The 15,847-nt window shown below is 34.3% G+C and overlaps 3 protein-coding genes across 3 annotated transcripts in view; all 3 read right to left on the reverse strand.

The window, feature by feature from the left end:
- LOC136811513 (L-seryl-tRNA(Sec) kinase-like) overlaps positions 1-15,847 on the reverse strand; it is a 402,790-nt gene that overhangs the window by 136,999 nt on the left and 249,944 nt on the right. The window lies entirely within an intron of this gene.
- Positions 6,495-8,710, reverse strand: LOC136811506 (uncharacterized). Its single transcript, XM_067068128.1, has 2 exons — positions 8,044-8,710; positions 6,495-7,772 (listed from the first exon to the last, which is right to left on the reverse strand). Exons 1-2 carry the CDS (start codon positions 8,432-8,434, stop codon positions 6,856-6,858), a joined length of 1,308 nt encoding a protein of 435 aa, XP_066924229.1. The 5' UTR covers positions 8,435-8,710; the 3' UTR covers positions 6,495-6,855.
- Positions 13,950-15,073, reverse strand: LOC136811523 (uncharacterized). Its single transcript, XM_067068145.1, has 3 exons — positions 14,996-15,073; positions 14,655-14,888; positions 13,950-14,260 (listed from the first exon to the last, which is right to left on the reverse strand). Exons 1-3 carry the CDS (start codon positions 15,027-15,029, stop codon positions 13,995-13,997), a joined length of 534 nt encoding a protein of 177 aa, XP_066924246.1. The 5' UTR covers positions 15,030-15,073; the 3' UTR covers positions 13,950-13,994.

Below are 15,847 nucleotides of genomic sequence, written 5' to 3' on the forward strand. Positions count from 1 at the left end.
AATGTGAGCATATTTATTTTTCTTATAAGCATCATCTTTATAAGAATAGAATCAATAACTTTTGATTCAAGGGGTGTTGACTTTCGGTGATTGGTTCATTCAAAGCAAGTTAGGGATTGTGCAAAATGTGAGCATATTTATTTTTCTTATAAGCATCATTTTTATAAGAATACAATCAATAACTTTTGATTCAAGGGGTATTGACTTTCGGCGATTGGTTCATTCAAAGCAACTTGGGATTTGTGCAAAATGTGAGCATATTTATTTTTCTTATAAGCATCATCTTTATAAGAATAGAATCAATAACTTTTGATTCAAGGGGTGTTGACTTTCGGCGATGGGTTCATTCAAAGCAACTTGGGGTTTGTGCAAATGTGAGCATATTTATTTTTCTTATAAGCATCATCTTTATAAGAATACAATCAATAACTTTTGATCCAAGGAGTATTGACTTTCGGTGATGGGTTCTTTCAAAGCAAGTTAGGGATTGTGCAAAATGTGAGCATATTTATTTTTCTTATAAGCATCATCTTTATAAGAATACAATCAATAACTTTTGATTCAAGGGGTATTGACTTTCGGCGATTGGTTCTTTCAAAGCAAGTTAGGGATTGTGCAAAATGTGAGCATATTTATTTTTCTTATAAGCATCATCTTTATAAGAATACAATCAATAACTTTTTATTCAAGGGGTATTGACTTTTAGGGATTGGTTCATTCAAAGCAAGTTAGGGATTGTGCAAAATGTGTGCATATTTATTTTTCTTATAAGCATCATCTTTATAAGAATACAATCAATAACTTTTAATTCAAGGGGTATTGACTTTCGGGGATTGGTTCATTGAAAGCAAGTTAGGGATTGTGCAAAATGTGAATATATTTATTTTTCTTATAAGCATCATCTTTATAAGAATACAATCAATAACTTTTGATTCAAGGGGTATTGACTTTTGGCGATTGGTTCATTGAAAGCAAGTTAGGGATTGTGCAAAATGTAAACATATTTATTTTTCTTATAAGCATTATCTTTATAAGAAAATGATCAATAACTTTTAATTCAAGGGGGTATTGACTTTTGGTAAGTAAGTCAGGGATATGTGCAGTATGTCGAAAATATTCTGTCTCGGGAGTTTAAGTATAGCAAAACTAATCCGATTAAAGTATCTAGTTTACCTTAAGGGAACTAATTTTTCGCTAATTTTCGGTTTTTTCAGCAAAATTCAAATTTTGCCAAATTTTCTCAAAGATTTGAATAATCCCTAGGAAAATGAAAGAAATTTGTCCAATGATAGGTAAAAGCGCGAAAATTAATTCCCGATTAATTCCCGCGAAATGCCATTTTTTGAATGAACCAATCACCAAAATTCAAAACTTTCAAAGGTTATGGATTGTAATCTTATAAATATGATGCTTATAAGAAAAATAAATATGCTCACATTTTGCACAATCCCCAACTTGCTTTGAATGAACCAATCGCCGAAAGTCAATACCCCTTGGATTAAAAGTTATGGATTCATTCTTATAAAGATGATGCTTATAAGAAAAATAAATATGATAACATTTTGCACAATCCCTAACTTGCTTTGAAAGAACCAATCGCCAAAAGTCAATACCCCTTGAATTAAAAGTTATGGATTGCATTCTTAAATAGATGATGCTTATAAGAAAAATAAATATGCTCACGTTTTGCACAACCCCTAACTTGCTTTGAAAGAACCAATCGCTGAAAGTCAATACCCCTTGAATCAAAAGTTATTGATTGTATTCTTATAAAGATAATGCTTATAAGAAAAATTAATATGCACACATTTTGCACAAACCCCAAGTTGCTTTGAATGAACCCATCGCTGAAAGTCAATACCCCTTGAATAAAAAGTTATGGATTGTATTCTTATAAAGATGATGCTTATAAGAAAAATAAATATGCTCACATTTTGCACAAACCCCAAGTTGCTTTGAATGAACCAATCGCCGAAAGTCAATACCCCTTGAATCAAAAGTTATTGATTGTATTCTTATAAAGAAAATGCTTATAAGAAAAATAAATATGCTCACATTTTGCACAATCCCTAACTTGCTTTGAAAGAACCCATCACCGAAAGTCAATACTCCTTGGATCAAAAGTTATTGATTGTATTCTTATAAAGATGATGCTTATAAGAAAAATAAATATGCTCACATTTTGCACAAACCCCAAGTTGCTTTGAATGAACCCATCGCCGAAAGTCAACACCCCTTGAATCAAAAGTTATTGATTCTATTCTTATAAAGATGATGCTTATAAGAAAAATAAATATGCTCACATTTTGCACAAACCCCAAGTTGCTTTGAATGAACCAATCAACGAAAGTCAATACCCTTTGAATCAAAAGTTATTGATTGTATTCTTATAAAGATGGTGCTTATAAGAAAAATAAATATGCTCACATTTTACACAAACCCTAAGTTGCTTTGAATGAACCTATCACCGAAAGTCAATACCCCTTGGATTAAAAGTTATGGATTGTATTCTTATAAAGATAATGCCTATAAGAAAAATAAAAATGCTCACATTTTGCACAATCCCTAACTTGCTTTGAAAGAACCCATCGCCGGAAGTCAATACCCCTTGAATCGAAAATTATCGATGGATTTCTTATAAAAATGATGCTTACAAAAAATGCACAATCCCAAACTTGCATTCACCTACACAACTGTACCATTGGGCGTACACCAGTACACCACCATCGATTCCACCATTGAATTCACCAGAACCATTGATTCCATCATTGCACTGACCAGCACCATTGATTCCATCACTGTATTGACCAGCACCATTGATTCCATCATTGCATTGACCAGCACCATTGATTCCATCACTGTATTGACCAGCACCATTGATTTCATCATTGCATTGACCAGCACCATTGATTCCATCATTGCATTGACCAGCACCATTGATTCCATCACTGTATTGACCAGCACCATTGATTTCATCATTGTATTGACCAGCACCATCGATTCCACCATTGAATTCACTAGAACCATTGATTCCATCATTGCACTGACCAGCACCATTGATTCCATCATTGTATTGACCAGCACCATTGATTCCATTATTGCATTGACCAGCACCATTGATTCCATCGCTGTATTGACCAGCACCATTGATTCCATCATTGCATTGACCAGCACCATTGATTCCATCACTGTATTGACCAGCACCATTGATTCTGTCATTTCATTGACCAACACCATTGATTCACCAAAGTCGTTAAATCTTTCAGTTTATTCACAAACACCAATTTACAATAAAAACGACTGGATTTATTATCTCCACAGTCATATTCACCAGAACGATCAGATCTTGCTGTACAATCATCAGATTTCCAAAATTCTTGAATGGATTAACCAGAGTCGTTAGGTTTGCCCAAAATCACCGGAACCATTAGATCTGGTGCATAAATTAACAAATTTTGATAGTTCGACACTCCAGGGCCACCATTTTCAGCACTCGTTACTTCGTTACTTTTTCGTTACCCCTCGTTACTTGCGTTACTTCATCGTTACCGACCGTTACTTCATCGTTACCTACCGTTACTTGCCGTTACCTATCGTTACCTATCGTTACCTACCGTTACCACTTTTAGTAACATCGACTATTTTTTTGTCCCCATGCATTTCTTATAATCTTGCAATTGACATTGTTATGATTATACAATTTATTATAGAATTCTTTAAATATTATATTGCTGCGGTGGCATGTTAGTGTAAGCTATGTACTAGTTCTAACCTTTCCTAACTTTGGCACACGTTTTGACCGAATAATGGAATGGAATGAATGGCGATAACAGTTTATACATATCTCTTATCAGACTTGCAGAAAGCGGACTGCAGAAAGTTATGAAAAATGGTTTCTAGAATTTAATGAATTATATCGCCAAGTTACACAACAACAGATCCATCTGGTCTTCATTTAACATTGTTTTAAAGTTTAAAAAACACTGCCAGTGCTTGGCACAGAAGAGAGGACTCCCAGTTGAAATTAATTGCTACTTCGCTGCCTTGTTGAATTTATTTATTATGGTCGTGTGTTTATTCCGCTAAGGCGGTAAGGCGATCGCCCAAATTCATAGACCAATCAAAAGGGAGTTTAAAGCAAAACGGGGGAAAAATGAGCTTCCCCGCATAGTTATGAATTTTAAGTTTTGCTTTCGATTATCATTTGCGACTAAACTACAAAATTTATTTACGCAGACTGGATGCAAATTATGTTTTTCTGACCTTGCCAAATTTTGGCTTTGACTGAATAGCAGTCAGTATTTACGTACCTCATTGCCCTTGCAGAAAACTGATAAATTGTTTCTGTAATTTGACCAAGTCTACCAAAATACAGTTCCTGTTGAAATGTTATAAATATGAACTACGTTTTGTAAAGTTTTTGATGCAAATTGTGTTTTTCTGGAGTTTGCGCTTTGTGACTTAAAGTTTGTAGCTTGTTAGTTTAAAGTGAAATTGGAGTTTTATCAAGTAAAACAAAAAGTACAAGTTTCTGACGTTTTGGCAATTTTCTTATTTATTTCTAGTATAACACTTTGGTCAGATATGGATATTGTCTACATCGAACAGAAAAAATGTATCATAACTGACTGGAATGAAATTAACAAAAAGTTTAATGGACCCTATGTTTCTCTTTTATTTTATAGTAATGAACTATAGCTTAATTGTTTGATGTCATAAAAACAGTGCTACAATGCTAAAGAGAAGTATACTTTGAGTTTCTCGTGGGGGGGGAGGTGTGAAGGAGCCCTCAGGCTTGTTATCAAATGTTTCACATTTTGTACATTACACGCTTTTTTTTATAAGAATAGTGTACTTTGGTTGAGGGTAAGCATTATTCTTATTTTTCTATTGTTCTAAACAATAGGCCTATTGTTTTAAACCCGAAATCTCACCCTGATATTCTTATAGAAGTTATTCTTATAAAAGAAAAAGCGTGTATTCAACATTTTTAGTCTACTCTGTTTCAGTATATCTCTTACATCTGTTAACCCACTTATTAAAGCTATCTAGCTAAGCTCTATTGGCTGACCTTCCAGCCTCGGCTGGTTTATTTGATATAAAGAAGAGGAAAGTGGAAAAATTTAGGTCTTTAGACACCTACCTGAGCAGATCTTGCGGTCCGCCCTAAACGCCCACCCCGCCACGAAAACCGCAATATTCGCTCTTCTGGTCCTTGGAGCGAATCCAAATTTTTACCGTCGCTACTTAGAGCCACAAAGAACATTTCCGGAAAATTTAACCAACAATGAAAAGGTTAGGGAATACTTTTCAATCACTTTTCACCAACTTTTAGCTTTTTCGCAGGCAAAAATAAGGTTTACGCAACTTTTTTGCATGTTTGCGGTAAATCTCAGGGTTCTACGTGAAGCCATGAATTTGCTGACACATGCAAAAAAATGGCTTTACTTTCTTTCTTATATTGAAAATTGGATTAGTGCATCAAGTTCAACTGAAATATGTCAAAAATCCCATATTAAAAGCTTTTTTTTTCCTCTTTTTACAGCAATAAATAGTTTTAAGGCCAGTTTACGCAAAACAGCAAAACCGGGGGTTTATGATCTCTTGGCGGAAATATCTCAGGATTGGATGGTCCGATTGACATGAAATTTTCAACACAACTTCCCCTCATGATAAAGGTGTGATCTGAGTGAAACAGTTTTTTAAAAAAATCTTTTGTTGATTTAATAATTATAAAAAACAGTTTTTTGGGTTTTTACCCCCTGATTTTATTCAGATCACAGTAGGTTACTAGGGTAACATAACTGCCAAATATTAAAAGCTAACTCCTTCTGGTTGCTGAGATTTTTCTGCCAAGAGATTTTCGAATCTATTTTTAGAAGTGATGTCATGACCCCCGTCTTAGATATTTTTAATTATTTTTTCTATTTTTAGAACATAATAATGAAGTACCATCATGCAAAGTTTCAACAATATATTGAATAGTTTTTTGAGATATTCTATTTTGATATTTTTTGGACTTTTAAAAAAAGTTTGTTAACGACCACCTTAAAGTTTTGACTCACATCCATTTTGATTTGTTTTGCACATTGTGTCGACATGTCGGGCTCATTTTCAGGTGGCTTCATCAAAATAAAATATGAAATCAAACTACACTGTAAGTAGTTTCCCAACATAAATATGTCTCGACCTTTCCTACAAAGGTAGAATTCTGACAAAAAAGACTGTAAAGTAGTGCATAATAACTTACCTTCGAGTTGTTGTTCCGAACGAATAAATCTTGAATCACCCTCTAAATCTCGTAAAAAATTATACACGAAAAGAAAACAAATTGAAAGCAGTAACAGATATACTATTTTAACCATCTTCTCCGACACAATCACTGACAGAGTCTAAATAACTTTAGGGAGGTTTCTCGAAAACGCAGAGCGAGCTATATTTTACCAAAGACTTTGATTTTACAACAAAAACTTGACAGTGATGTAAAAATAATATTCAAGTCAAAAATTACTTTTTTTCTTTGAACACTTTCTGCTCAGAGTTTCATATTTTGTACATTCAGTTAAAATACTATTTTAGACGCAATTTTATGTACATAAGAAATACTCCCTTCTCACAGACCCACTGGGAACCCTTCCCAAAAAATCGTCCCCAGTGGAAAATTATACTACAATTTTTGTCCCCGCTGAAAATAATCAAATAAATCAATCCTCACTGCAGAATATCATGCTAATTTTTACATCCCTACTGAACTTATAGACTTGAAAATAATGAAATCTAAATCCCCAGCCATAAAAAATACATCGAGTTCAAATATTTCATACCGGTCGAAATAACAAACATTCCCTCCATTTTCTACACGTATATTCCTCTTCGACAAAGCATGAATTGTGCCAATGTTAGTAAGACGATAATAGCTGGAGGGTAGAAATATTCGGGATAAAAAGAAGCTTCGAACGAGATAAAGAATGCTGTCCCTTTCATAATCACAGAGAAGAAGGAATTCACTCCTGATATAAAACTGCTGTCTTTAGAATTTACAAGACCAAGTAGTAGAAAACTTGAGCACACATTCCCAAGATAAATTCCATAGAATTTGACCAATTTCATGATGGTGAAGAAAATGATTTGTTTTGCGAAAGTGTCCAGTAGGTCAGTCTTTGTCAGCATGAAGGATATCAGAACGATGGCTGAACTGCATATTGCAATGACGTAGATGTAAAAAGACCGATTTTGGTTTTCCAGAATTTTCGATTTGATTAAACCAATAGCGAGGAACGAAAATATGGCGTTTGTGGAGAAGAATAAGATGAACACATATGAGCTGTTCCAACCGTATTTCGTGGCAGTAAGTGTGGTCGTATTACTGATGTATACCAGTGCCATGAATCTAATCAACCCGAACGATATGATAATGGATAAGATGTCTTTGTTGAACAAATCAGTCCATTTCATTAGTGATTTGTTAGTGGTTGGTTTGGATGCTTCCTTGGGGGTCTGGTGATGAGTAAGTTTTATTTCATCCAGCTCTTTAGATACATTCGAAATTTTAAAGTAAGTAAGAATGAGAAGGATAAAAGCGAAAAGGGAGATGAATAAATTGCCGGCGATCAGGCGATCGATGACCCAATCACCGATATTAAAAGATACTTTAGTGAAGGAGAAAAGCACGATTGCTCCAAGATTTCTGCCGAAGGTGTTGGATAGGAATATCCATGTCAACGCGTTGATCAGTTCTTCATTGCTAGTGTCATATACACGTCTGATTTCACCTGTAAAAACAAGGGAGAAAAAAAATATTATCTAAAGAAAAGAGGTTTTGGGTCCTTTCTGCAAAAGAAATTTTTCCAAATTTGCCAAATTCTCTTTCTGCGTTGTCAAAGTTTCTTTCTCTTCTAATTCTACTTTCAAGAGATAGAGAATCTTCTTCCAATTATAGAAAGTATTTTATACACTTCGCAGCTGAACATTTAAGTTTAAATTACAAAACAAATTCGAATTAGAGGGAGTTGAGCATGGATAGAACAAAAAGAAAGAACCTACCGACTATTGTGGGTTGTAAAGATTCGGTGATACCCATAAATCCTCGAGTACCCAAAATAATCCATAATGGTAGCGGAAGAGTGTACAATAAATTACACGCACAACAAATCGCCAAGTTAAGCATTAGAATTAAACGGATGTTTCGAGTTGAATCTGCGAATCTGCCGAGAATGAAACTTCCGCCAGCCTGTACAGCGCAAAATATCATTTCTGTGAGGCTGTAATAAAAAGCAGCGTCTTTGTGTGATAGATGGTGTCTTTCCATGAGGAAGAAGAGTATGACAACACCGGTCACATCTTCCATACCGTACAAGCCCATTGTGGCGCTGGCAACCCAACGAAAAATTGACCTTTTTTGTTTCCAATGTTTTAAGTTCTTACTCTCCTCCATCTTTTGGTGCGTTTTGTCAAATATTCAGTCGCTGTAATCATACATTCATTCCTTGACTTATGTATGTATGTGAGATGTTTTAAGGGCTCTGACCATAGTCAAAATATCGGTTACAAGATTAGAAGATGAAACTTTTGTTTTGAGTTCCTTTACACTTTTAACAAAAAATTGTCTTCATAAGTTGTTTCTGAATTTATTCTATGAAGAGTAATTGGCAATTTAATAACAAACGACGTTGACAAAGGCTGTGTTTAGACCAACTGGCATTTGTAATTTGGCATTTGCTCATGAGTGAGTCGATTTTAATAGCTTTTCCATTGTATTTTCTGTCATGGCATTTAAGGAATCGTCTTTTTAGAGTCATTACTGAAAAGGTGATTCCTTCAAGTTCAACTTTGACAGATCAAACAATGAAAAGCATGGAATTTCTCAAAAACTGCAGTCATTAAGACTGAAACTTTTTGCCGTAGGGCTAGGCTATGGCAAATCTTGCAAATTTTACAATCTATAGAAAGAACTGAATAAAAAACGTGCAAATACTTTAAAAAATCAAAAATATCATTTTTTCTCTTTGTTTTGGTTCCTTTGTTTGATTTGAAATGCCAGAAAAGGGGATTCCTTTGCTCAAAATGGCATTTCAAATGCCAACGAAATGCCAACACGCTGTCATCATTAGGCGTTTGACAAACCGAACAATTGCGCGGAACAATAGAATTCAAAAGAATACTGCAAGCAATTACAAATGCCAGGCTGGTCTAAACGCAGCCTATGAAGAGTAATTGGCAATTTAATAACAAACGACGTTGACAAAATGACGTTATGAAACGTTAATTATATATGTTCTATTACAAAAAGTGCTTAGTTTCAATGGGTAATTAACTTTTTTATTTCAAATTGTCTGCAACGGATTAAACGTTCTAAAAAATTTTGGAAAATAAATTTTAACTATTCACAGTGCCGTAGGAAGCATTTTTATATTGGGGGGCTGAAGTTTAGTGACACGGCGAGGGCCAACCATGGTTTGGTCCGAGGGGGGAAATTTTGAAAATTGAGCTCTAGATTGCTTAAAAATACACTCAAAACATGCACATAAAAGACAATTATGACAAATTAAAAAAGAAAAACTTTGCATTTTGCAAAATAACCATTTTTGAAAAAATTATTGGGGGGCATAGCATTGAGTTTCAAGCCTGAAGGGCTAGAGCTCAATCTCTAACCTTTCTCAGGCAAGAAAAATTGAAGCCTTAAAATATGCGCCGTATTTTTGATGACGGATTGAATCTAGCAATTCCTTTGTTTTCGAGTGATATATTTTTCGAAATTAAGCGGTAAATTTTAGTTTCAATCTGTCATTTGTGTAAAAACCAGGCGGGTCGCTCAAGGCCGCGCAACTTTGGTAGGATTTGTTGGCTTCAAATCCTACCAAAGAGATTGACCTCTAGCCCTTCGGGCTTGAAACTCAATGGGGCATAGCCCCCCTTGCCCCCCCCCCCCAGTTGCTACGGCACTGATTCATAGTTATGGATGAAAAGAGATGGTTACACATTTTTGTTTTCTTTTGTAAAAAATAATTTCATCTCCCACAGCAAATCTCTTGTATTTCCTGATCCACCTATCCTCACTCTTTTGTTCTCTCATACATGCCTTCGACCATGTATTAGTGGATTAGAAAATGCATGAAAAATACAGGGTGTCCCGAAAAAAAGTATCGAGTCGTACCACTTCTATAGAAAGAAAGTTCTTGTGTGTATTTTACTAAATTTGCAATGTTTATCACAGTTTCTCTCCGTATCATATTAATTGCCATGAAACATCTTTTATGAATAACTTTTACAAAAAACAATTATTGTGTTGGTATATATTTCTTACATTTTGTTAAACACATGCAATAACCTTCAACTCAGAATCATGTTCGAACTCGATACTTTTTTTTCGGAAACCCCGTACAAAAGATTCAACGATTTTTCTCCTGTGTTGCTTTGGGAAATACAATATTTTTCTGAAAAGAAAAAAATAACGTGTAACCATCTCTTTTCATCCAAAGATTATATGAATAGTTTGGGCTATTCATCCTTTTATGAAAAAGTTACATTAATCCAGTTAGCTTAAGGAGGGGGGGTTTGTAGGGGTTCTTCCCGTCAAAATTTTTGCTGAATCCCAGAATCCCGAAAATTGAAAAAATAATAACACCGTCACACCGGCTTGTACAGGGCAAAAATTTACCTAAATACCGTCACCGTCTGATTTTAAAATACCGTTTTTCGTCAAATCCCGTAATACCGTACTAAAAAAGGGGCAATAATCCCGTCACACCGTAAAAGTACAAACCCCCCCCTTAAGCCATCAGTGGAAAACACCCTATCTGTTAGGACTAAGACAAAGGGTGCTTTTTCACTGAGACTGTCTGGTTAAAATCGATTAGCTGAAACAAAGAAAATTGATAGGAAAACATTACTAACTCCCAAAACAGATGTCAAAGCGTTTATGACCCTTTGAATTTAAAGTTAATTGCAGCATGATTGACAAAATTTATTTAAAAACTTTCTCTGATTTGAATCTTTGCTTTCAAGAGGAATGTAATTAACTATTTGTCAACTATTTGTCAATTAACTATTTGCGTAATGTTCTTGTTGTCTAGGTAACCCTAGAAAGCTTCATATAATCAAGAGAAAATTGATGTAATCTTGTTGCCTAGTAACCCTAGAAATCTGCAGAACACCTCTTTCGTGGAGGAAAACAAATATCTTACGAGTTTATTTTGGCAAACTTTTTTCCTAGATTTTAGAACACATCAAACCATAAAGTAGTGACAATAAGTTTAGGGAGACAAATAGTGCGATAAAGGTTTCCTAGAAATCAGAACACGTTTGGCGAGGTCACCATTTTGAAAAAAAAATGTTAAAAATAAAACTACTTGGAGTTGAAAGATATAATCAAAATGAGAAACAAACAATCAATAACACACCCCTGAGTCAGTGGCCCGGTCAGATCCAACCCGGTGAGTAGCCCGGTGAAAAAAATGCCTAAAAACAGGCCAAATTTTGTCCCCGGTGGAAAATTGGTAACCCCGGTCAAAAAATAATCAAAAATTTGGACCCGGTCAAATTTTAGAAATTTATAGTTGAGGCCCGGTCAAATATCATCCTTTTTAGGTCACCCCGGTCAAAAAAGGGAAATGCTTATGGCCCTGTACCAAAAAATTGAAAAATTGAATCCGGATGTTTATTGGAGTTATTTTTTATCAACCTATTTCAATGCTTCCAGTGAGTCTACATTCTAAATACAAGGTCAATCTGAAGAGTAGTTCAAGATTTATGGCTGTTTTCTGTTTGATTAAATCATGCGAAATTAAGATAGTTTTGCCATGAAGGTTGCAATGCCCATAATTATATGAAAATGTCGAAATTTACAAACTAAAATGTATTTTTTTCCAATAAATAATCGCAATTACAAAAAAATATCTTTGCTAGCGAATACGTGTATCAAACGACCCATTCAATTTTTCAACAGTTTTCAGTGAAATTACATAAAACCCAAACGCTTTAAAGTCTAGTACATTGAATATGCGTAAAATATTCTCATATAAACAATCTTAAATGTGTTCCTAGCGTTATGATGGAAAGCTTTAAAAAGTAATCGCATTTTTTTTACTTATTTAAAAAAAAATGTACCCCGGTGAAAATTTACCTCAAATTTTCCAACCCGGCGACTTTTTTCAGTCAAAAATCTGCCCCGGTGAAATCCTGTTATTTTCTTAGCCACCCCGGTGAGCTTTTAAACTCTATCGGGTTACTGAGACAGGGGTGTAATAACAAATTTGCAATCCCTTTATTCTCAAATAAAAATATTGCTTCATACTGTTTTTACCTTCCAAAAACAACTAAAATCTGGCAGACTGTTTTACAGTCCGCCTAAGCAAAAGCATATAACCATATACTACTGGGCCACTTATTCGCGCCATCCAGTCTATAAAAAGAAGCTTTAAGTGGACCCCTGGCTAATATTTACATGAATTTATATTTTGATGATGAATTTTATCAAAGCCATGTTTTGATATCGGCGTTGCTTGGGAACTACTGTACTATGTCAATTTTGATTTCTTTTACCGAAATTTAATATTTGAAAATATTACACAATTTTTTGTTATAACAAGATTAAGAATGGTGTTTTTTCATTACATCATGGATATTCCTAACTTTTTTGGGGGAAAATCACCAAATATCAAAATAATCTTATATTACGGTATTCTTAGCTATTAGGATTCAAACTCAACGTATATTTAACCTGATTTAAAACATGTAATACACATACCTGAAGCAAAAAATAGTTTTTAGCCTTACTGGAGGGGGGTAATTGGCGATTAATACAGTTAAAAGTGCTCTAAAATGGAATTCTAAGGTTCAGCCGCCAAATTCAATGACGTTAATTTTCTAAACGTAATTCTTAAATCTTTGGCCAATTTCATCATAAATATTTTTGTATAGATGGCCGTATTTCTTCGTGTGTTCAAGTAAGAGACTTGTTGTAGTATACTTTTTTTAAAAACGTCAATTTTTTACCCATTTTTTACCCTTACAGTTTTGCCTGTAAACGTCAGTCTTTTAGTCATAAAAACTTTTGCCAGGTCTAATTCGCGCCCCCCCCCTATTTTTATAAAAAGAAAGCGCGTGTATTTAAAGGTATTCTTAATTTGTTGTTTTTTTGCTGGAGTTTCGTCATGTTTACAGGATGATGAGGACTACACATTCTTACGAGAACACTCGAAATTTCTGAAGCCTTCGGGTATTTTTAACTTTGAAGTAATAATTCTAGGTGAAAAATAATTGTATCTAAAATCAGCAGGTTTCAGTTTTCAAAGTACCACTGTACTAAAAGTAGAATTTTTAACACCTAAAGGTAAATATTCATGTTTTTCATTTTCATTTTTCAAAATCTTTACATTATTTCTTTTTATCATAGTCCATTGAATTATCTTTTGGACGGTATACAATATGTTAGAACTGAAGGTACCTGAAGCATTTATTGAAAAATGACAAGCAAAACAAATATTTTAGTGCACACTAAAGTGAACAGACTTTAATAGGATTGCTAAATGGCGGTTTAGCTTTAAAATAAATTAAATTTTTGACACGTAAAATTTTCAAACCTTGACATGATGACATTTTACGTGACGTCATCAAAAAATGTTTTGTCAAAAGTTACCTTATATGACAAGATTCTTGTGTACCGAAATTCATCCAAAAAGACCGATTAAATTAAAAGTTAAGGGGTTGCACAGGAACCACCCCCCCCCCCCCCCCAAGTTTTGAACCACCCCAAAAAGCCTAGTATAAATAAGGTTAATTTCAGTGTAGAAATTAACAAATTAGAAAAATAATTTGCAGAAAGTTAGGTGAATTCATTTCGCGAAAAATTTAAAAAAATAGCAACAATGATAAAAGTTGATAAAATAAGCACATAAAAAACCTGTTACAAAGTTTTAAAAATTAGTAAAAAATTATTTTCATTTACAGTTTTCGTTTTTTTTTTCGTTTTTGTTGGGTGACCAAGAACGTCGAAATTAATAAAACCTGTTGTATGGATTTCTTTGTTCTGGTTCGGTCTTGTATTTGCCATCAAACAAACAGGCGTTCCATTTCTCGTTGAACAATAATCCTTTTGGACAAGCGATGCATCCGACAGTTGCTCCATGCCAACAAGCAACATATTGATGTGGGTTGTTGGGGTCAGCAATGTTTCCATTGAAGTGTGGTCCACGGTGTGGGCATTTGTCTGGACATTCGAAGGTGGTGGCTGGTTCCCATGCTTCGGTGGTGACGCATTTATCTGAAAGAGGAAAGATTATCGAGATACTCGAGATCATCTGAAATCTAATCAAAGATTTGTCTGATAGTTCTTTCTTGATAATTAAAAGCTAGATTTCAGAATAGATTTCTTCAAGGTTTTGTTTTTAAATAAAAGGAATATCGTTTGCTTACTCGTCACTTTTAATTCACAAGCTTTTTCACATTGGATTGACACGGATGTGGAGCAAGATTGGTCAGAAAGAGAAAAAAACATGTGCTTATATCAGCACAATATAACAATAGGCAAAAACTGTCCTGATATGAAATCTGTGTCTGATACGAAACGGGAGCACTTATGCAAAAATAAAACCTTTAATGCAATTTTCCACCCCTTTGAAAAAAATAAATAAATATTCGATGAAAAAAATTCTTACCATGTTTACTGTAAAGACATTGGTTGCATGTTTCGCTGAATTCCAAAGAGAGAGGAAAGCATGGTTGACAGTAAGCTAATCCGTTGGAGCATTGGACAAAGTAGTTACGTCTGTATTGACCATAGTAGTAGTATTCGAAGTTTCCGTCAGCTTTTCCTTTACAGAGAGAGTCTGGGCATGGGACAGCTGGTGGTGTTGTTCCAGTCACTTTGGTGACTTCCAAAGCATATGATGCTGAAAGGTTGAATCAGAAATAACACAAAGAAAATAAATAGACTGATCACATGGATAGACTATCGTTTTGATATTTCAGCTCACATTAAAAAAAATAGTTAACTTACCAACGATGACAGAAAGGAGGATGAAAACTTTCATGGTGAATTTAATTTTATTTTTTCAATCGACAACTTCTTTAAAAGTCTTGGAAGATGACTGATGCTCTTCCAACATTTTCTGCTTCTTATACCTCCTTCGAGTTAAGGATTTTCAAAATGCAAAAGGGTTTTGAGAAATCCATAAACAGAAGCAACAATACACAGGATGTTATGTAAGACGATGAGAAATCTGTTTTTTTGTAATATCCTTTTCATTGCAATATTCTTCTCAAAAAGAAAACAAACTAGGATTATTATTGAGGGGATTATCATCCTGAAATAATTACACAGACAATTCATCGTAGATGGAAATAGATATCTAACCAGCTCAATAGAAACAACATGATGTATATTGGATCTTGAAATATATTGGAATATCTGAGTATTTCGTCGTCCTCAGACTTTTAAAGCTCGAGCAAAAATGGTTCTCAAAGGGGTTGGTCTAAAAAGCAGGGTAGCCAATGGGGTAGCCAATTGGGCTAGGTTATGGGGTACCTCTTTTTGCCTAAACTTTTGAAATCTGATACCTGTTTAATGTGGAAATAACTATTACAACATCTTGTTAATGATTCCATGTAATAAAATTTAAGATTCCTTTCGAACTTCAGTCACAATAGCCTTTTTTCCAAAGGTACTGAACTTTGTTACTTCTCAAGAGACCTGGCGCCATTTTGTCTTCCTTCTTGGCTTCGTTTGAAAATTTACAGACCCGAATAAAAAATATATACAAAACAGTTTTTAATATTTTCGATTTATATAGATTTTATTTATGTTTTTAATTGTTATTTCCGTGAAGCTGTAATTCGATGATAATAGCTT

Source organism: Clytia hemisphaerica, unplaced genomic scaffold (genome assembly GCF_902728285.1).
Source record: "Clytia hemisphaerica strain Z4C2 unplaced genomic scaffold, Clytia hemisphaerica genome assembly, whole genome shotgun sequence".
NCBI lineage: Eukaryota > Metazoa > Cnidaria > Hydrozoa > Leptothecata > Clytiidae > Clytia > Clytia hemisphaerica.

Bases quoted from the DNA above. Each gene is read 5' to 3' on its own strand.
- LOC136811506 (XM_067068128.1), bottom strand. From the start codon at position 8,434: ATGGAGGAGAGTAAGAACTTAAAACATTGGAAACAAAAAAGGTCAATT. The intron at 7,773-8,043 runs GTAGGTTCTTTC...TTGTTTTTACAG, and splicing joins TTTACAACCCACAATAGTCG to GTGAAATCAGACGTGTATAT.
- LOC136811523 (XM_067068145.1), bottom strand. From the start codon at position 15,029: ATGAAAGTTTTCATCCTCCTTTCTGTCATCGTTG. The intron at 14,889-14,995 runs GTAAGTTAACTA...TCAACCTTTCAG, and splicing joins CCTCCTTTCTGTCATCGTTG to CATCATATGCTTTGGAAGTC. The intron at 14,261-14,654 runs GTAAGAATTTTT...TTCCTCTTTCAG, and splicing joins ATGTCTTTACAGTAAACATG to ATAAATGCGTCACCACCGAA.